Source organism: Mustelus asterias, chromosome 13, assembly GCF_964213995.1.
Source record: "Mustelus asterias chromosome 13, sMusAst1.hap1.1, whole genome shotgun sequence".
Classification (NCBI taxonomy): Eukaryota; Metazoa; Chordata; class Chondrichthyes; order Carcharhiniformes; family Triakidae; genus Mustelus; species Mustelus asterias.
This window is the reverse complement of record NC_135813.1, coordinates 45,226,118-45,248,653: the sequence shown is the minus strand read 5'-3', so window position 1 is coordinate 45,248,653 and position 22,536 is coordinate 45,226,118. Positions and strand designations below refer to the sequence as shown.

At 42.1% G+C, this 22,536-nt stretch overlaps 1 protein-coding gene across 1 annotated transcript in view; it reads left to right on the top strand.

Moving 5' to 3' along the window:
- LOC144503105 (tubulin beta chain-like) overlaps positions 1-21,872 on the top strand; it is a 28,984-nt gene extending 7,112 nt beyond the window's left edge. Inside the window, exons 2-4 of the mRNA XM_078227612.1 lie at positions 7,039-7,147; positions 7,234-7,344; positions 20,809-21,872. Of these exons, the coding sequence (XP_078083738.1) occupies positions 7,039-7,147; positions 7,234-7,344; positions 20,809-21,872 (1,284 nt within the window). The remainder of the gene's footprint in view (positions 1-7,038; positions 7,148-7,233; positions 7,345-20,808) is intronic.
- The last annotated feature ends 664 nt before the right edge of the window (positions 21,873-22,536 follow it).

Genomic DNA, 22,536 nt, shown 5'->3' with positions numbered 1-22,536 from the left:
GAACCAGAGGGCACAAGCTTAGGCTAAAGGGACGATCCTTTAAAACAGATGAGGAGGAATTTCTTCAGCCAGAGAGTGATGAATCTGTGGAACTCTTTGCCGCAGAAGGCTGTGGAGGCCAGGTCATTGAGTGTCTTTAAGACAGAGATAAATAGGTTCTTGATTAATAAGGGATCAGGAGTTATGGGGAAAAGGCAGGAGAATGGGAATGAGAAAATATCAGCCATGATTGAATGGCGGAGTAGACCCGATGGGCCTATGGCCTAATTCTGCTCCTATGTCTTATGTTCTTATTCATCCTGAGGATGTGAACATTGCGAGAAATGTCAGCATTTATTGCCCTTGAAAGGTGGTGGTGAGTTGTCTTCTCACTGCAGTCCACATGATGTAGTTATACCCACAAAGCTGTTAGGAAGGGAGTTTCAGTACTTTGACCCAATGACAGTGAAGGAACAGTGAGTCACAATGGTTCCCAGTTTTTTTTTGCTGTTTGTTGGATTGTGCTGTTTCCTTGCTACATTTCAAGACATTCAATGACTGCAGAACACTCAAGTATTTAGGTGCCATTTATAAATTCCCTTGTTTGTTCTTGATTTAGATTTTATTTAATTAAGTTAACTATCTACCTTTGATTTTATTCATTGTAGACAACTTTACGTCTTTTGCTTATAGTAATTGAATCTGACCAGAAATAATTAATAGTTCAAAGCATGTCTTACAAGTGAGTTAACAGTAACTTTGAAATGTTGCATTGTACTCTAGTTAATTGCAGGCTATTATTCATTATATATGTCTGTTTCCATGGGCCTTTTGTTCATCATAATACAAATCCTAAGGCATAAACTTGAATCCCCCAATCGACCTCTTTTGTTTGGAGTCTTGTTTTGCAAGATGGTGTTTTTTCTTGGCTTTGCTTAATAATCAAATGGAACAGGCTGCTGATGAGGCAGGACAGGAGATGAAAGTGATTGAGGAAGATGACCATTAATTCGGGAGCAATTGTTGTAAAAGGAATTAGCCATCGCCTTGGAACAAAAGTAAAGTCAAGAGGAGCTAAATGGAACTTTAGAAGCCAAGGAAAGAATGGAATTGGAGTCTTTGTGCTTTGTTTGTCAAGTGGTGAACTGGGTGAAATGCTCCCAGTGTTGATTGTGAAACATTCAAGTTGGCCTGAGGTATAACCATTATGGACAAGAGAAAATTATTGAAAGGATAATTTCATAATACAACTAATGCAAATACTTTTGAAATTAGAATCATAGAATCCCTGCAGTGCAGAAGGAGACCATCTGGCCCATCAAGCTTACACCAACAACAATCCCAGCCAGGCCCTATCCCCGTAACCCCACGTATTTTCCCCGCTAATCCCTCTGACGCTAAAGGGCAATTTAACATGGTCAATCTACCTAACCTGTATATCTTTGGAGTGTGGGAGGAACCCAGAAGAAACCCATGAGGACATGTGGAGAACAGACAAACTCCCCACAGTCACCTGAGGCTGGCGCTTTGAGGCAGCAGTGCTAAGTACTGTGCCACCGTGCTGCCCCAAAATTATATAAACATGTAATTTTAGTCTGCCACTATGTTCTTCTCTTCGATGATGCGTACCAATCATACTGAAGGATTTATTTGAAGGTAAGCCTATGTACAGGTAATGTTCACCAAGAGGCTAAGTATATGGGTACATCTGATTTTTACTCTGCTGCATGCTGACTACCTACAAATCCTGGGGCATCATCCTGGGGTGTGTGATGATTGACAGTTGCTTAATATATGATAGTTCCTTCAAGGTTTATGCACATTGTATCACAATAGCCATCAAATATGGCGAGAGCCAGTGGCACTCATTATAGATGCATGTTCACAGGGAAAAAACACAACTTGATGTCATCTCCTTATTTTCCATCTGAAAGTTACAATAACTTTTTACATTTATTGAATTCACTTTTAAAGGTTTTATTTTCCTATTTTATCTGTTTTTTCTTCAGGAGAAAATATATGAATTTCTGTGTTTTTAATGTTTTTGGTTCCTGCCATCCACATTGCAGTTGGAGCTGTCTTGATGAATGCTTTCAGGCATGAGCTCACCCCAGTCTTTAAATTTGACCTGAATTTATATGCCATCTGCCTGAATACTTTTGATCTTCATTTGACAGGATCCCTTTGCTATAAGAACGGTGTTGGAGAAAGTGCAGAAAAGATTCTGTAGAAGAGTCATATGGACATGAAACATTAACTCTGTTTCTCTCTCCATGGGTGCTGCCAGACCTGCTGAGTTAATCCAGCATTTTCTGTTTTATTTCAGATTTCCATCCACAGTATTTTGCTTTAGTTTACAGAAAAGATCTACCTGGATCAAAGCAGAACCTGAGAAATTGCAACTATCAGGAATAACTGAAAGACTAGGTCACTTTTCTCTGGAGAAGAGAAGAAAGATTAATGTGATAAAGGTCTTTCAAATTATGAAACAACTTGAGATGTAGAAAACATATTTTCACTTGTGTGGGAGTCCAAGGGCCATAAGTATAAATACATTTAGTTAAGAAATCAGAACAACAACTTCACCCAGAGAATGAATCATAGAATCCCTTCAGTGCAGAAGGAGGCCATTCGGCCTATCTAGTCTGCTCCAACAACAATCCCACCCAGGTCCTATCCCCGTAACCCCCCAAGTATTTACCCTACTAAGCCCCCGACACTTGATTGGCAATTTAGCATGGTCAATCAACCTAACCTGCACATCTTTGGAGTGATGGCTAGAATGTGAAACTTATTCTACACAGAGACTTAAAGTGACTATCATAACTGCCTTTGAGATGAACCTAGGTATAAGTACATGAGGAAGGAATGTTTAGAAGGACATGCTATTAGGGTGAGATAAAGTATTGTGGGAGGAGGCTTGTATGAGATATAAATATGAGCACTCACCAGTTGGTCTTTTAATAGTCTGTTGCATTGTCAATTTATTACAGTTTTTAATCCGGCGTTCGGTACCTCAAAGCGACCATTATAGTACAGCATGGTACCATCTTCTAAGTATTGCTGCATGTTGCCATTGATTACGCTGAAGACTGCCTCAGTCCTTGGGTAGATCTGAGGAATATAGGAACAGGAATAGGCCGTTCACTGTTCTGCTGCTCAGAAAATGGCTGGTTTGTACCTTAGTTCCGTTGACTCACTTTTGCTCCACATCCCTTGATAAACTTGCTTAACAAAAATCTACCAAATCTACCTTTTTGAACTTTACAGTTGACTTCCCCAACCTCAACAGCCTTTTTTGTTGGCGGGTGGGGAGGAATTTCCAGATTTCCTGTGCCATTTGAACAGTTGCTCCCTGGAATGGTCTAGCTAATTTTTAAGCTTAAATCCCTTGTTTTGTAGTTCATAACGTTATAGAAGCAGAATTAGGCCATTCGGCCAATTGTGTCTGCTCCACCGTTTGATCATGGCCGATCTGCTCCTCATTCTTATCTTTGAGGCCTAACAAGAATCTATCTCCTTCCGCCTTTAAAAATATTCAATGACCTTGCGTTCAGCAGCTTCTGAGGCAGAGAGTTCCCAAGTTGCACAACCCCTCAGAGAAATAAATTCTCCTTAGCTCTGTCCTAAAAGGGGGTAACCCCCTTATTTTAAAACTGCACCCTAGTTTTGGACTCGCTCACAAGAGGAAATATCCTTTCCATGTCCACCTTGTCAGTAACATTCAGGATCTTGTATACTTCAATCAAGTTACCCCAGTGGAATCTCCAGTGGAAACAAGCCCAGTCTGTCCAACCTTTCCTCCTAAGAAAACACGTTCATTCCAGGTATCAATCGAGTAAACCTCCTCTGAAATGCCCCTATTTACACCGTTAATGAGATGACAAAAACTGAATACAACGGCCAGGATTCTCCCAGCCTGCTGTGCTGCCAGCCTGGCACACTGGCACTGTGTGGTGAGATCGGTGGGGGAGCAAGTGAGCAGGCGGTTGTGGCTGGCCATCGAAAGGGAGGGGGCTCATCGAGGATTGGGGCTGGCCTAGGGGGTCCGGTTGGCCACCAATTGGGGTGGGGAGGAGTTGGGAAGGCTGACGATTGGGGGGTACCGGTGAAGGAACCAGGTAAGCTGGCAATTGGGAGGCTGGCGATCTCCTCGGGCAGGATGAGCTCCCCCCCCCCCCCCCCCCCCAAAACTTTTCAGCCTGAATCCCTCTGAGGCACTCTGCATTGCACAGTGTGTCGGAGATTCATTTAAGTAAGTACGCCCAAAAAACGGGTGGGAAAGTCTCCTGTTTTCTCATCCATTGGACACTTATGCTGGAATTTTACCGCCACACCCGAACTGGAATTGCAGCGGGCACGGCTCACAGAACAGAATTCTCCTTTGGCCCCGGGTGGGATTTTACGAGCCTCACCCGAGCGAGGTCATAAAATATCAGCCTTTGTTTTGGGAAAATCCAGGCCAATATTCAAGATGTGGTCTCATCAATGTCCTGTACAACTGCAGCATAACATCTTTACTTTTATATTCAATTCCTCTTGTAATAGAGGATAACATTCTATTAGCCTTAATTGCATGTTGTACCTGCATACTAACTTCTTGTAACTCGTGCACTAGTATACCTAGATCTCTCTGTACTTAGGAATTCTTCAGTCATTCTCCATTTAATTAATACTCTGCTTTTTTAGCTTCCTGCCAAAAGTGAACAACTTCACATTTTCCCACATTTATACTCCATCTGCCAGATTCTTGCACATTCACTCAACCTGTCTATAGCCATCTTCAACCTCCTTACGTTGCCTTCATTCTGTACTTTCCTACCTATTATTGTGTCATCTGTAAATTTAACTGCTTTCATGCCACTCATCTAAGCCATTGATTATTAAATTGTAAAAGGTTGAGGTCCCGCATGGACTCCACATCCTGCCAATTAGAAAAATCAACCAGCCTTCTATCAATTATAATATGTTACACTATGAGCTTTTATTTTCCACAATAACCTTTGATGTGGCATCTTCTCAAATGCCTTCTAGAAATTCAAGTATAATACATTCACAGGCTCTCCTTTATCCAGAGCTTATGTTACTCCTCCAAATAAATCCAATAAATTTCTCTTTCACAATACCATACTGACTCCGTTTCTCCAAGTGCCTGATTATAACCACCTGCACGGTTGATTCTAACACCTTCCCTATGTCATACACCAAACTAACTGGCTAATAGTTTCTACTTTTCTGCCTCCCATCCTTGATTGGAGTGGTTATATTTGCAACTTTATAGTCTAATGGAAAAGAGATGAAGAAATTAATAACAGCAGTCAGTAAAGCAATTCAAAATGTTAATGCTGCACTGGGATTTGTTTCAAGGGATTGTAAAACTCAAAAGTGATGAAGTTAGGACTCTGATCAGGCTACACCTAGAGTATGATGCACAATTCTGTTCTCCATTCTATAAAAATAACATAAAGTGGAAAAAAGTGATGTTAGTACCAGAACCAAGATATCACGGCTATTGGGAAAGATTATACTGATAGAGTTTTGTAAAAGTTATGAATGTATTAGACAGGGTAGATGAGAGAATGCTTTCTCTTATGAAGAATCCAAAATTAGGATCATAAATATCAGATAATTACTAATAAATCCATTTGCGAAATAAGAAACAATGTCTTTATTCTGAAAGTGGTTAGAAAAATATACTTGCTACGATAGAAAGCAGTTGAGTCAAATAGCATTGATGCTTTCAAAAGAAAGCTAGATGAATACAATAGAGAAAAAGAAACAAAAAGATATTGTTGAATAACTGGGCCTGAAGAAGGTCACTGCACCTTCTCTCACACTCACCTACATCAACAGCTCCCACCTCAGATGTTGGAGCTGCTGATGTGTCAATGCTGGAAGGCCTCCGATTGGCCATTCAACCTTGGGAGCCCACCCACCATCTTTAATTGGACATCAAGCACACACTCTTGAACCTTAACCAATTTGCACTTCAAAAATAGTGTCAGGCTCCGAACAGCTGGGTTAGGACCTTAATCCAAAATCAGGATCCTGAGCTCGGAGCAAATATTCAGCCCATTATGTTCACTTAATTTTTACCTTTCCTTTTTTTCTTGTTAATGTTAGTTCGAAGGTGACAATTGTAGATAATGGTTACTTGCTTCTCTGTAAAATTATAAGTATTCAGTCTGAGAAAAGACTCAATCCAAGGACGGATGTGATCATTTATAGTGTGAGTGAAAGCAACACAAAACACTTGAGAAGTTCCACTGCACACTGGGAACACGACTATTTACAAATTCCACTCCCAAATCACACACCAACATCACTAAGAAATACTGTCATTCCTTCATTGCCGGGCCAAAATTGTGGAAATCTATGTGCTGACAAATTGTTTCTCAGACTGAAGGATTGAGTGCTGATTAATTCAGAACTGTACATTCTGGGTTATGAATTGCCACATAGAATATCTGTCACTCGCACAGTTCACTGAGGACCATTTCTCACACTGAAAACTCCGATAGAAAGCAATTAAGGGCAAGGCAATCTTCCAAATAGACATTGTGACTAAGCAGAGTCTGAGTGACAGCTGTGGCTCAGTTACACAGCTGCCTCTGTGTCACATGGTTCTGGGTTTCAGAACCCAAGCACAAAAGTCAAACCAGACACTCCAATGTACTACTGAAGGAGTGCTGCACTGTCAGAAGTGCCATCTTTCAGATGAGACATTAAGCCGAGACCCTTGCAGTTGGATGTAAAGATTTCATGACACTATATCAAACGAGCAGGTTTGTATCCCCAGTGTCTTAGCCAATATTTATCCCTCAAGCTACATTTCAAAAACAGATTATCTGGTTATCATCACATCGCTGTTTGTGGGAGTTTACTGTGTGCAATTAGCTGCCATGTTTCCTGCATAGTATGCTTCACAAGGTAGTACTTTGGCAGTAAAAAGAACTTTTCTTCCTCTCTAGAAATACTTGTGTAAGCTAATGATGAGCAAGGGCATTATACTCTCCCGTGTCCTATATGTGTATTGATGTTGTCCTATTTCTTGTTTAGTTCTGGGAAGTCATCAGTGATGAACATGGTATTGACCCTACGGGAACCTACCGTGGAGAGAGTGATCTTCAACTGGAGAGGATCAATGTCTACTACAATGAGGCCACAGGTACCAATCTTGCAACTTAGCATTTTTCAGGTCCTTTTTATTATTTGTATTTATTTCTCTCTTTACTTTAAACTACTTCTGAACAGGTGGTAAGTTTGTGCCTCGTGCTATCCTTGTGGACCTGGAACCTAGTACGATGGACTCTGTTCGTTCTGGACCCTTTGGACACCTCTTCAGACCAGATAACTTTGTGTTCGGTCAGTGACATTTTATGTAAATACTGGGACTACTTTGTGGCTCTTATGTCATGAAGCTACCAGATTCAACCTAGGTGTATAAAATTTCCTGTATGGTTGATTGTTGGTTGAAGTATTGATAAGTTGCTACTACTTTTTAGAGGTTTAAGTGTACTTTTGCAGCTGTGTGGTTTGACAGAAGAGGCCTAAATCAATGAAGCACAATAATCTTGTGTCATTGTTACAGATGTGCAGAATAGTAGATGACAAGACTCAGGGCACAGTGAGGAAGCACAAGTTAGAAGTTGAGACTACAATGTGGTAGCGACTTCTCTGGCTTGTATTCTCTGTGAGTACAGCTTCCCTGCTGGGAAAGCAAAATGATCGAAACACCTAGTGGAGCCAACTAATCCATTCAACAAGTGAAACAGGTCCATTCTAACTGTGAAGTGAACATTTTGTTCTAAAAATATAATTGCTCCTCAAAGTGTAAATTTACTTCAAGAATCCTGTTTTTATCCTACAAGGGAACAAACATCTGACTCCTGTTCCTTGAGCTGTTTCGTTGATTCATTCTCGGGATATGGATTTCACTGGAAAGGCCTTCATTTACTGTCCATGCCTCATTTATAGTAACTTACAGCATAGATGGAGGCTATTTGGTCTATTGTGCTCGTGCCAGCTCTGTCAAAGAGCTAACCAATTAGTCCCACTCTGAAGAAGAGACATACGGACTCAAAATATTAACTCTTGTTTCTCTCTCCACAGATGCTGTCAGATGTGCTGAGTTTTTCCAGCATTTTTACTTCTGTTTTCCAGCATCTGCAATATTTTGCTCTTATTTAATTAAGTCCCACTCCTTTGTTCTATCCCCATTATCCTGCAAATATCTCCATCGAAAGTTCCTAACGAATCTGCTTCCATTACCCTTTCTGGCAGGAATTCCAGATCATAAAACCCACTAATTTTTATATTTTAAAAAATTCTCCTCATCTTCCATCTGGTTCTTTTGCTAATTATCTTAAATCTGTGTCCTCTGGTTACTTACCCTCTAACAGTGGAGATGTTTTCTCATTATTTACTGTACCAAAAACCCTTTATAAATCTGAATACCTCTATCACATCTCCCCCTTATCCTTCTCTACATTAAGAAAAACAATCGCAGTTTCTGGGAAATTTCAGTGGGGAAATTAGAAGTATTTTGGCACAGCAAGTTGTTGTGATCTGGAATTCAGTGGCTGAAAGGGTGGTCAAAGCAGATGCAAATTGCAGCTTTCAGTTGGTAATTGGATAAATACTTGAAACAGAAACATTTTCAGGGCTATTCTTCAGTCCCCACGCCCATCCCTGTAGTGCTCTGGTAAATCTCCTCTATACCATCTCCAAGTACTTGGCATCCTTCCCAAAGTGCAGTGGTTAGTGCTGCTACCTCACAGCACCAGGGACCCGGGTTCAATTTCCGGCTTGGGTCGCCGTCTGTGCGGAGTCTGCACGTTCTCCTCGTGTCTGCGTGGGTTTCCTCCAAGTGCTCCTGTTTCCTCCCACCATCCAATAGATGGGCTGGTAAGGTGCATTGGGCATGCTAAATTCTCCCTCAGTGTATCCGGACAGACGCTGGAATGTGGCGATTAGGGGATTTTCACAGTAACTTCATGGCAGGGTTAATGTAAATCTGTGACACTAATAAATAAACTTAACTTAAACACCCTTCCCAAAGCAAGATGTCCCAAATCTAGCTGAGGCCCAAGCTGGGATTTATAAAGCTTCAGCATAACTTGTTTATTTTTCTACTCTATGCTTTTATTAATAAAGTCAAATATTCTACCTGCTTGAACAGCTTCATTAACATTCTGCATTTTCATAGAAACACAGAAGATAGGAGCACGAGGAGGCCATTTGGCCCTTCGAAGCTGCTCCACCATTCATTACGAACATGACTGATCATCCAACTCAATACCTAATCCTGCTTTCTCCCCATAACCTTTGATCCCATTCGCCCCAAGTGCTATATCCAGCCGCCGCTTAATACATTCAATGTTTTGGCATCAACTACTTCCTGTGGTACTGAATTCCAGAGGTTCCCCACTCTTTGGGTGAAGAAATGTCTCCTCACCTCCATCCTAAATTATCTACCCTGAATCCTTAGACTGTGACCCCTGGACACCCCCACCATCGTGAATATCCTCCCTGCATCTACCCTGTCTAGTCCTGTTAGAATTTTATAAGTCTCTGAGATTCCCCCTCATTTGTCTGAACTCCAGCGAAAACAAACCTAACCTAGTCAATCTCTCCTCATACATCAATCCTGCCATCCCCGGAATCAGCCTGGTAAACCTTCGCTGCACTCTCCCGAGAGCAAGAACATCCTTCTTCAGAAAAGGAGACCAAAGCTGCACACACACACTATTCTAGGTGTGGCCTCACCAAGGCCCTGTAAAATCGCAACAACACATCCCTGCTCCTGTACTCGAAACCTCTCGCAATGAAGGCCAACATGCCATTTGCCTTCTTTACCGCCTGCTGCACCTGCATGCTTATCTTCAGTGACTGGTGCACAAGGATACCCAGGTCCCGCTGCACTCTCGCCTCTCCCAATTTACAGCCATTCAGATAGTAATCTGCCTTGTTTTTGCTTTGTTTCAAACATTTGTGAATGTGAACCCTGAGCTCCCCCATTCCTGCACCCCTTTTAAATTTATCTTTTACTTTGTATGCTCTCCTTCCTCCCAAAATGCATCACTTTATATACTACACTGCATTAACTTTCATCTGCCACATGCCTTCCCATTTCATCAGTCTTCCTATGTACTCCTGAAGTCTGCTGCTATCTTTCTTACACTTCTGTTGTAAAGATGGTGGTGGGCTGTCTTCTCGAACTGCTGCAGCCTGCAGGGTGAAGGTACTCCTACAGTACTGTTAGAGAGTTTGAGGATTTTGACCCACTGATGGTGAAGGAACAGTGATCTGTGCCCAAGGCAAGATGCTATATGACTTGGAGGTAAACTTGGAGGTGATAGTTTAATCATGCATCGGCCACCTTTCTCCTCCTAGTTGACTGGTTCCCTAACTAATTTCCAATGTGTTACTTCAGACACCAGCAGAAACAATAAAGCAGCATAGAAGCATTCAGTATATAATTATTAAAGCTCAAGTATTATAGATCAACATAGAATAATGCATCATATAAATCTGAACATCTGAGTTTTTAAAATATTATTTTATGTATTCATGTAGGTTTCAGACAAGCTCTACATATTCCTTCACCAAAGAAGACTCGGTGAAGCCCCTCTTTTCCCCCATCACCCCACACATACATTGTAATGAACCCTTCACACATGCCCCACTTCCCAGCACCCCATCCTTCCAAACATACGCGCACACACCAGCCCCTTTTCCCAAACCCCCTCTCGCTACAGACATTGGGGTTGCTCCCCACAGTTCGGGAACCCTTGTTCTAGTTGAAAGAGGTTGCAAGTTTTGGAGGTGCTGTCAAAGAAACCTTGCTAGCTTACATCAATGCAACTTGTTGATACTGCATATTACAGTGTTCCTGTTGTGCATGGGGTATAGGTTAAGCAGACTGCTTTATCCTGGAAAATTGTGGAGCAGGTTGAGTGATGTTGCAGCTGTACCGATCCAGACCAGTGGGGAGTATTTCATCACGCTCTGGATTTGTGCCTTGTCAATGGGGTTTTGGGGAATCAGGAGATGAACCACTTGCCATAGAATTACCAGACATCTGGTCTGCTCTTGTAGCCACAGTATTTATATAGCTAAGTGTTCTAATTCCAGCTGATGTCACTACTGGACGGAGAAGGTCCCAGAATGGAACCCTGGCTCAATAGACTCATTTTAGAAATGTGGGTGAACAGAGTTGCAGGCTTGCCAATTAGCTTTTAACAAAAGGAAAAAAATAAATAAATATGAAAAGTTTGACTATGATACAATACTCCTTCACCCACCTTTAACTTCACAAATTTACATAGATTTTCAAAATAACACAGGTTACAAAATATATCTTGTACAGTAACATTCTCAGTTAGTACACAGTCCCTGTAAACCAACAGGCCACCTGTGGTCAAACCAAGTAGCAGATGCCACCCAATATAACTTCTATAGATTTCTCATCAGATCCCCACAGATGATTATTACACTGTGGGCCAACTTATTGAACTCTGGCTTCCACCCGAGTATCTCCAAACATCACTTTGAAACAACATGCCTTAGAGTCTTCTCCAAAACAATGCTTTCTCTCAGATATTTTCAGCAAGGATCCACTTCCAGGATTTCAAACTCTTCTCTTAATATTCCTCTGGCTTGAATTGCCACGTGTGTTCAAGCTTCCAAATCTCTCTAGTACTCAGCCATATCAATAGAACACTACTGCTTCATAAGTACACTAAGATCACCAACCTTAGGATTACTTCAGATGTCGGGCTTCTCCACTTTAAAACTGGTTACTGCAGCTGTCTCTTTAACTCAGTGTCTGTGCATTTTATTTGAATTCTGCTGAACAGGACCTTGTTCCATTTGTTATTTGTTCCTTTAACTTCAGTCTTGAGACATTCTTTTTCCATTCCCTGGTTTCTAGAACTATCTGTTCTTTAAATTCTGGGACATACTTTCTGTCCTTACTCCATTCTTCTGCTTTTGTCAGAGCTATAAGAGCTGCTTTCACCCCAGCTACCTAGCTCCAACTGCCTCGTGTCCAGATGAACACTAAATTCAATTATTTCTAACCTAAAGGTGGCCTGATTGCAAAGCAACAGCCTAAACTTTCCTTAAACTCTTTTTGCTTTTCATGTCGTAAACTCTCTAATCACAATGCAAGCACGTCTGAAATTGAAACAAAACCCCCATACACGTAAACACCTTTGTTTAAAATGAATCTAACTAAAGTTTTAACAGGGAAACACTTAATTTACGCAGAAACACTAAATGGTGATTGTACTTCAAAAATAATCCATTGCTTGTAAGTTGCTCCAGGACATACTGATTGCCTTTATTGCCATGTGAATTTAACTTATTTTTGCCCGTGTATTTTCTTTATTTGGTGTTTGGATCAAACAAACAATGTTTTCTTACAATCAATAAGTTTGTGTGCAGCCTGGATCAGCTTGAGAGAGCAGACAGAAGAGGAAGGGAGAGATAGGAAGGGTGTGCTGGCGCCAACAATTTAATTCAGCTAATGTTCACTCAGAGAAAATAAAATAATGGCTCATTGACGTAAACATCAAACAGTCAGGTAACTGGAGTTGATATTGGGGACAAGAAAAGATGTTGAGTTGGTGGCATAGTGGTAATGTCACTGAACTAGTAATCCAGAGGCCCAGGAGAAAGCTCTGGGGACATGGGTTCAAATCCCACTATGGCACCTGATGGAATTCAAATTCAATTTATAAAATCTGAAGTAGAAAGTTAGTCTCAGCGATGGTGACCATGAAATTGTCATCAATTGTCATACAAACCCATCTGGTTTACTAATGTCCTTTAGGGAAGGAAATTTGTCCTACATGTTACTCCAGATCTGCAGCAATATGGTTTAAAACTCCAAAATGTTCCATTCAAGGGCAATTAGGGATGGGCAACAAATGCTGACTTTGTCAATGGTACCCATGAAAGAAATAAAAGAAAAAAAAGGTGATGGAAAGTTAGAGATGAATGTCATCAACATTCAGGAGAGCAGAAGTAGGCCATTTGGCCCACCAGGCTCCACCATTCAATAAGATCAAGACTGATCTGATGTGATAACACTTGACTCCACTTTCCTGCCTTATCCCGCTAACACTTGATTCCCTTCCTGATTAAAAGTCTGTCCATCTCAGCCTTGAACATAGTTAATGATCCGCCCTCTACAGCTCCCTGGTAAAAAAAAATTCCACAGATTCACTACCCTCTGCGAGAAGAAATTCCTACTCATCTCTGTCTTAAATAAGTGACCTCTTACTCTGAGACTGTGCCCTCTGGTCCTAGACTCTCCCACAAGGGGAAACAACCTCTCATCATTTGCCCTGTCAACCCCCCCCCAGAATCTTATGTCTCAGTAAGGTCAGCTCTAATTCTTCTTAACACCAGTGAGTACAGGCCCAACCTACTTAATCTCCCCTCATAAGAAAATCCCTCCAGACCTGGAATCAATCTAATGAAGCTTTTCTGGATGGACTCCAGTGCCAGTACATCTGTCCTTGGATAAGGGGACCAAAACTGTTCACAGTATTCCAGGATGGTCTAACTAATGCCTTGTCTAGTTTTAGCAAGACTTCCTTATTTTTATTCTCCATTTCCTTTAAAATAAAGGCCAATATTCAAAGAACAAAGAACAATACAGCACAGGAACAGGCCCTTCGGCCCTCCAAGCCCATGCCGTTCCCTGGTCCAAACTAGACCATTCTTTTCTATCCCTCCATTCTCACTCCGTTCATGTGGCTATCTAGATAAGTCTTAAACGTTCCCAGTGTGTCCGCCTCCACCTCCTTGCCCGGCAGCGCATTCCAGGCCCCCACCATTCTCTGTGTAAAATACGTCCTTCTGATATCCGTGCTAAACCTCCCCCCCACCGCCCCCCTCACCTTGAACCTATGACCCCTTGTGAACGTCACCACCGACCTGGGAAAAAGCATCCCACCGTTCACCCTATCTATGCCTTTCATAATTTTATACACCTCTATTAAGTCACCCCTCATCCTCCGTCTTTCCAGTGAGAACAACCCCAGTTTACCCAATCTCTCCTCATAACTAAGCTTCCTTACCAGGCAACATCCTGGTAAACCTCCTCTGCACTCTCTCTAAAGCCTCCACGTCCTTCTGGTAGTGTGGCGACCAGAACTGGGTGCAGTATTCCAAATGCAGCCGAACCAACGTTCTATACAACTGCAACACCAGACCCCAACTTTTATACTCTATGCCCCGTCCTATAAAGGCAAGCATGCCATATGCCTTATTCACTACCTTCTCCACCTGTGACGTCACCCTCAAGGATCTGTGGACTTGCACACTCTGCGTATCTACACCCTTTATGGTTCTGCCATTTATCGTATAGCTCCCCCTACATTAGTTCTACCAAAATGCATCACTTCGCATTTATCTGGATTGAACTCCATCTGCCATTTCTTTGCCCAAATTTCCAGCCTATCTATATCCTTCTGTAGCCTCTGACAATGTTCCTCACTATCTGCAAGTCCAGCCATTTTCGTGTCGTCCGCAAACTTACTGATCACCCCAGTTACACCTTCTTCCAGATCGTTTATATAAATCACAAACAGCAGAGGTCCCAATACAGAGCCCTGCGGAACATCACTAGTCACAGGCATCCAGCCAGAAAAAGACCCTTCCAGTACCACCCTCTGTCTTCTGTGACCAAGCCAGTTCTCCACCCATCTAGCCACCTCCCCCTTTATCCCATGAGATCCAACCTTTTGCACCAACCTACCATGAGGGACTTTGTCAAACGCTTTACTAAAGTCCATATAGACGACATCCACGGCCATTCCCTCATCAACCATTCTAGTCACTTCTTCAAAAAACTCCTCCAGGTTAGTGAGGCATGACCTCCCTCTCACAAAACCATGCTGACTATCGTTAATGAGTTTATTCCTTTCTAAATGCGCATACATCCTATCTCTAAGAATCCTCTCCAACAACTTCCCGACCACGGACGTCAAGCTCACCGGCCTCTAATTTCCCGGGTTATCCTTCCTACCCTTCTTAAATAACGGGACCACATTAGCTATCCTCCAATCCTCTGGGACCTCACCTGTGTCCAGTGATGAGACAAAGATTTGCGTCAGAGGCCCAGCGATTTCATCTCTCGTCTCCCTGAGCAGCCTTGGATAGATTCCATCAGGCCCTGGGGATTTGTCAGTCTTTATATTCCCTAAAAAACCTAACACTTCCTCCCTTGTAATTCAATTTGTCTTCCCTATTGTCTGCTGAACTTGCATGATTTATGCACAAAGACCCCCAAAATCTTCTGTGCTACAGCTTTCTGTATTATTTCTCCATCGAAATAACATTCAGCTACTTTATTCTTCCTACCAAACTGTATAACTTCCAATTTTCCTACGTGATAGTCCATCTGCCAAGTTTTTGCCCACTCACTTAATCTGTTTGTATCTCTCTATAGACTCCTTGTGTCATCCTCACGACTTGCCTTCCCACCTATTTTTGTGTCATCCGCAAACTTGGTAATAGTACGTTCACTTCTCTCACCCAAGTGTTAATACATATTGCAAATAATTGTGGCCCCAGGACTGAACCGTGTGGCACTGTTATGTTGCAGCTGTTATGGCGTCATCAAGAGATTTCAGACTTTGTTAGGAACATCGATAAAGAAAAGCTTGGGTACAGGAAGGTTTTGCAGCACTAAGCTGCCTGAAGCAGAGCTCCAGTCTATATGCTTACTACATGGCTGCTAGAAGATTCTGTCTGAGAGAGGACTCCAGCCTCTGTAATCACTCACTCTCAGTTTCCATTGGTCCTCCAGTCAGGTGACACACTTCAACTATACTGTCTTAAAGTGACAGACACCACATACAAAACATCCCTCCCCCCTTTCACTTTCTTGTATAATCTTCAAGTCAATTTACTCAATCCACATTTTAAATAAACATTACACACACAAATTAGACGTTTGTAAATTGATGTAGTGATTGTTCAATGGAGGGATCTTGAGGGTTGCATTTAACTTCTTCTAGAAAGCTTCAACTATATACAGTTCCAAATATAGTCTTGCATGGGATTCTTCCATTCAGTCTTGCTGCTTTCCGAGTTCTGTCTTGGATTGTGCAGTGACCAAGGACCACATGCTTTCCTCTGCAGTGTCACTCTCCAATCCACTATTGATTCTTTTCACTGTCAAGTACCTTGCAGTACAGTGCAAAAAGATACCACCATTGTAATACAACAGTCTTGTGCCTTGACAGTTCTGCACAAAGCTGGTTTGTCACTTGTGAAGGAAATGGCCATGGTACTCTATTTCTGGTACTTAGATCATGTGATAAGGTTTCTTCTCTTCCTAGCATTTCTATTCGGCATGTTTTCTGTGACCATGTTATCATATTGGTTCTTGTGCATTTCTATTAGTGTAACCATTTCAGCAGTCTTGTTCTGGCATGTAATCTCAGTTTCCTTCTCTGCTTGAATTGCTGCTTTGTCTCATTCTCTCAAGCACATTTCCTTCAACTGGGTGGCTTAATTTACCATCTCTTCTTTTCATCTTCTGCATCAACCAATCTTCTGCTTAGACCTGAGTTTTTTATTCCATACATCTGCTTTCACAATCCTTTCAGTTTATCCATTTCTGAGTTTCTTCCAAGGTGAATTCATCATTCTCTTCTAACGACATTTGATAATGATCTCTTCCTTCTCGTGCGTAGCATGTTTACAGAGAACTGCCACATTCCTTTAGTAGTAGTTACAGCAAACTCTACTTCAACGTTCCTCATCTCTTCCTTCTTTTTGTCATTTTTATTAAGACAGTTCTCCTGAATTGTTAACTTGTTCAAACAGTTGTGTTCTCTCTGGGTTTGTATGTTGATCCAGTGATCTAGAGTCCAAGGATTCAACCCACCTCTCGGAAACACCTGTCAAGTGTGCGGTTGAAGATGGCAGCTCTGGGGTCAGGCTTATCAGCCAAGTAATGACCCACAGAACCAATGCCCAGTAACACGGAGATTCTTAGGTGGACAATCATACTCGATAGCGAGTGATTGCTGAAGATGTAGGCTTACAAAGAAAAAGGATATGGCAGCATTACAAGACAGCTATTTGGGTAATGACACTCAAAAGGACATGAAAAAGCAACAAAAATTGGGAGTCTAATGTGAGGTTATTCACTTTAGTGGGAAGAACAGAAAATCACAACATTATTTAAATGGAGACAAATTACATAACATTGAAGTACTGATGGATCTGAGAGTCCTTGAACATGAATCACGAAAGGTTAGCATGCAGGTACAGCAAGTAATTAGGAAGGGAAATTACCTTTATTACTAGGGGAACGGGTATAAGAATAGGGCAGTCTTGCCACTATACAGGATATTGCTGAGATCATACCTAGAGTGCCGTGTACAGTTTTAGTCTCTCTTTAAGGAGGTACAGTCTTGCATTGGAAATAGTTCAGAGAGATTCACTAGGCTTATTCCTAGGATGGAGGAATTGTCATATGAGGAAAGGTTAAGCAAGTTGGACCTATACATAGTTTAGAAAAATGAGAGGTAATCTTATTGATACTTAAAATTCTAAGGGGACTTGAGATGGCAGACACTGAGAGAATGTTTGTTTCTCCTCTGGGGAAAATCAAGAACTAGAGGGCATTGTTTCAGAAAATGGAATCTCCCATTTAAGATGTTGATGAGGAGGAAATTCTTCTGAGGTTCATGAATCTTTGGAATTCACCACCTATATCATTGAATATATTTAAGACTGAGAAAAAGAAATTCTTGGCTATGAGAGTCAAGGTTTACGGAGAAAGTTTGAGGCCAAGATCAGATCAGCCATGATTTTATTGAATGACAGAGTAGGTTTGAGGGGTCATGTGGCCTACTCCTGCTCCTATTTCCATAGGATGTATGGCACAGAAACTAGCCACTTGGTTCAAACACCCCATGATGATGTTTATACTCGACTTAAGCCTCCTCCACATCTTTTCTCATATAAATCTACCATTGCCATTATTTCCCTCTCCCTTAGATGCATCTATGTTTTTTGCCTCAAATACTCCCTGTAGTAGTGAGTTTCATGTTCTATTTTTTGTAATGGTTATACACTGGAGCTATTGGGCTATAAAATAATTTTGAATAGTTAATCAGTTTGCCCTATAGTTGCATTCCACATTTTTGCCCTTTGCACAATACTTTTATATTTATGTTGAATTTAATTTGTTATTTCTTTAGCCAACTCTGTAACTAATCCAAATTCCTCTCCGTGGCTGGATTTTTGTGGAGTTGTGGAGACTCTGCAGACCTTTAAAAATGGCAGGACTCAGATTTGGAAGTCCCTCCCCCATACTGACTGATCCTATTTTCAGCAGTGGGGGAAAGAAGGTGGAGTGTGATTCACACAAATGGGGAACCCAAACTCAGCAGGGCCATTTGAACTCAGTGATGAGTGCAAACAGACTCCATTTTCACTGTAACAGGGACCTTAACCCGCAGTATGGGAGTTCTGAACTTTGAGTAGCCATTGAGGTTCGGGAAAGGCAGAAGAGGTCTGAAGAGCTGTCAGGTTATTAAAATTCCAAACCCTTTAAAAAAAAAATGCTTTCTTGTGAGAGTTTGAAAAAAAACTTGAGCTGTGAAGTTATTCTAATGACTAGCCTTTTAATTTTAAAAAAACAGTGCCAGTGAGTTGGAAAATATCTGGACTAACAGTTGCAATAGCTGTTTGTCAACATTACCCCATGGGCTATCGTTGCGCCATTTTTAATGTTTAGGTGCTTTCCACAACCTATAGTCTCAGTATAGAACATAGAACATAGAACATTACAGCGCAGAACAGGCCCTTCGGCCCACGATGTTGCACCGACCAGTTAAAAAAAAAAAAAAAAACTGTGACCCTCCAACCTAAACCAATTTCTTTTCGTCCATGAACCTATCTACGGATCTCTTAAACGCCCCCAAACTAGGCGCATTTACTACTGATGCTGGCAGGGCATTCCAATCCCTCACCACCCTCTGGGTAAAGAACCTACCCCTGACATCGGTTCTATAACTACCCCCCCTCAATTTAAAGCCATGCCCCCTCGTGCTGGATTTCTCCATCAGAGGAAAAAGGCTATCACTATCCACCCTATCTAAACCTCTAATCATCTTATATGTTTCAATAAGATCCCCTCTTAGCCGCCGCCTTTCCAGCGAAAACAATCCCAAATCCCTCAGCCTCTCCTCATAGGATCTCCCCTCCATACCAGGCAACATCCTGGTAAACCTCCTCTGCACCCTCTCCAAAGCCTCCACATCCTTCCTGTAATGTGGGGACCAGAACTGCACACAGTACTCCAAGTGCGGCCGCACCAGAGTTGTGTACAGTTGCAACATAACGCTACGACTCCTAAATTCAATCCCCCTACCAATAAACGCCAAGACACCATATGCCTTCTTAACAACCTTATCTACTTGATTCCCAACTTTCAGGGATCTATGCACACATACACCTAGATCCCTCTGCTCCTCCACACTATTCAAAGTCCTCCCGTTAGCCCTATACTCAACACATCTGTTATTCCTACCAAAGTATGGGGTTGTAAGTTCACGGTTTCATAGCTCAAAGAGGTTATTAAAGGATTAGCTGTTTTTGATGTGCAGTTATGAATACAACTGTTCATTTTTATAAGGGATTAAGTATTTTAAGGGGTTTAAATGTTTTGAATGGACTTTTATGAATGTAAGTGTTATTGTTACTATAGGAAAGGCTGTAATAGATAATTACAACTTTATTTAATCTCAGCATGGTTCCTGAGGTCTACCCATGGAGGACACTGGGTGAATTGGTATGGAGGGTATAATGGCAAAGGATGGTGTGTGGGGTAACTGGGTTGCCATGTGTTGGCATTAATTTGGCATGGAGGGAATGAAGGGCCATGGGGAGTGGCTGAGGGCTAGAGCTTAAAAATTAACAAAATTATTGGGTCAAAGTCTCAGGCCCCTATTACAGCCCACCTTGGCATTTGCATCCTGTGGCACAGGCCCAACTATACCATGCCCTCTCTCTCACTCCCCCTTTGTCACCCCATCCCCAGGGATCAAAGATCCCACCAATCGGGAATGTTTCACCCAAGGTGGACTGTGAGCTGGGAGATTTCCTGACTCGAGCTATTCAACTTTGGGGCAAAAATTCAGACCCATATTGTTAACAAATGCAATAGAATCGGCACAGGATGATTTGATTTGCTGAGGGACCTGGGAGTAAAAGGTAGGCTTGTTAAGACAGTTTTTAAAAATGTGAAAGAAAGTTGGGGTGTGATAACAGATTAGAGCTTATACCACAAGTTCCTACTTCACTGTTCAGAGCACACTTTGAGTAGTGCTTAAGAAAGTTAATGGTTCAAAAAGGATATGTGTATATTGAAGGAGGGCATGCAGAAAAGAGCAAAAGAATCATTCCAAATGTAAAGGGATGAGTTGAGGAAGCTTAACGGAACTACGTTTTAGTGCTTTGAGAGAAGGCTAAGGACAATCTTGTCAAAAGATATAAAATATTGTACAGTTAAAAATCTGCATTATTAATTCATAGTAAGGAGAACCAGAGGACCTTAATTAAAACCTGATTAAACAGGTATTGGAATGTTGTTCGCCTGAAAGGTGATAATTATTTGGAACATTCTGCCAAATCAGGTATTTGAGACAATGTCATGAAGGTGTCCAGAATGCTAGCTGCAGGAGTTAGTGTACTGGAGGGAGGTGAGCTTGTTGCGACAAATAGTCTTTCATCAAACTTAACTGTTTGTGTCTTCTAGTAAAACTTTTTATTTGGCATCCTTTGTTCTAGGGCGTAGCGGTGCCTCGAACAACTGGGCCAAAGGCCACTACACTGAAGGAGCTGAATTGGCTGACTCCGTTATGGATGTGGTGAGGAAGGAGGCTGAAGGATGTGATTGCCTCCAGGGATTCCAAATCACTCACTCACTGGGTGGTGGTACTGGTGCTGGCATGGGTACCCTCATCCTGAACAAGATCCGTGAAGAATACCCTGACAGAATGATGCTATCTTTCAGTATTATTCCTTCACCCAAAGTATCGGACACTGTGGTAGAACCTTATAACGCCACCCTGTCTATTCACCAACTTATAGAGGATACAGATGAGACCTTCTGTATTGACAATGAGGCTCTCCACGACATTTGTTTCCGAACCCTCAAACTGACATCTCCCAGTTATGGTGACCTGAACCACTTGATATCAGCCACCATGAGTGGTGTAACAACCTGTCTGCGATTCCCTGGTCAGCTGAATGCTGACCTGCGTAAACTAGCAGTGAACATGGTCCCCTTCCCCCGTCTACATTTTTTTGTGCCAGGCTTTGCTCCTCTGACCAGCCGTGGTAGCCAACCATACCGTGCCCTCACCGTGCCCGAGCTCACCAAGCAGATGTTTGACGCCAAGAACATGATGGCTGCCTGTGACCCTCGCCATGGCCGCTACCTGACCGTTGCTGCCATTTTCCGAGGCCGCATGTCCATGAAAGAGGTGGATGAGCAGATGTTGAATATACAGAACAAAAACAGCCCCTATTTTGTGGAGTGGATCCCCAATAACGTCAAGACGGCTGTCTGTGACATCCCACCTCGAGGTCTCAGAATGGCAGCCACCTTCATTGGCAACACAACGGCTATCCAGGAGCTATTCAAGCGCATCGGTGAGCAGTTTTCTGCAATGTTCCGCAGGAAGGCCTTCTTGCATTGGTACACTGGTGAGGGCATGGATGAGATAGAGTTTAATGATGCTGAAGCTGACATGCTTGACCTGATAGCAGAGTACCAGTACTACCAGGACGTTCCAGTCAATGATGGGGCTCACTATATTGTTGAGGAAGTTGATGATGATGAGCCCTGAACACCATTGTTTTGAGCTCCCAATTCTGGACTGCTATCTCCTGCAACTGTTCACATGATGTCATCTTAATAGTGAATGGACTTGATTAAAATCACCTGACAGTACTTGAAGTATTGACTAATGTGTGTCGCTGTAGCCTATTAACTATACAGCCAGAAGTCCTGTGATTCATATTAGCCACAGCACTCCCTTGCAACATTTCTAATATCTCTGAAACCCAGGTAATGTGTTGACAAAAGATTCTCATCCTAGGAAGAGTTTTGTATTGTCTGAAAATATCTATCTGGACTAAGAAAGTAGGAGCTGTCTATTTATATAGCCGATTTCACAGCTTTGGGATGTTCCAAAGCGCACCAACGAAGTAATTTTTGAAATGCCAGTCCCTCTTGTAGGAAATGCAGCAGCCAATTTACACATAGAAAGGTCCAACAAACAGTATTGCCCTTCTCAAAGGCAATTAGGTATGGGCAATAAATGCTGACCTAATCAATGATGTCCATACCCTGGCCGGGGTTTTCCAGTCTGTCCACTTTGGAACCGGAAATTTGCACCCAAAGTCAGTGAGCCTGTGGCTAATCTGTCAAATTTGCCTGTGACAGTTTCCACCCCAGGTAGGACTGGAAAATTCTGGCCCCATGAAAGAATAAAGAAAAGGTATGATAAT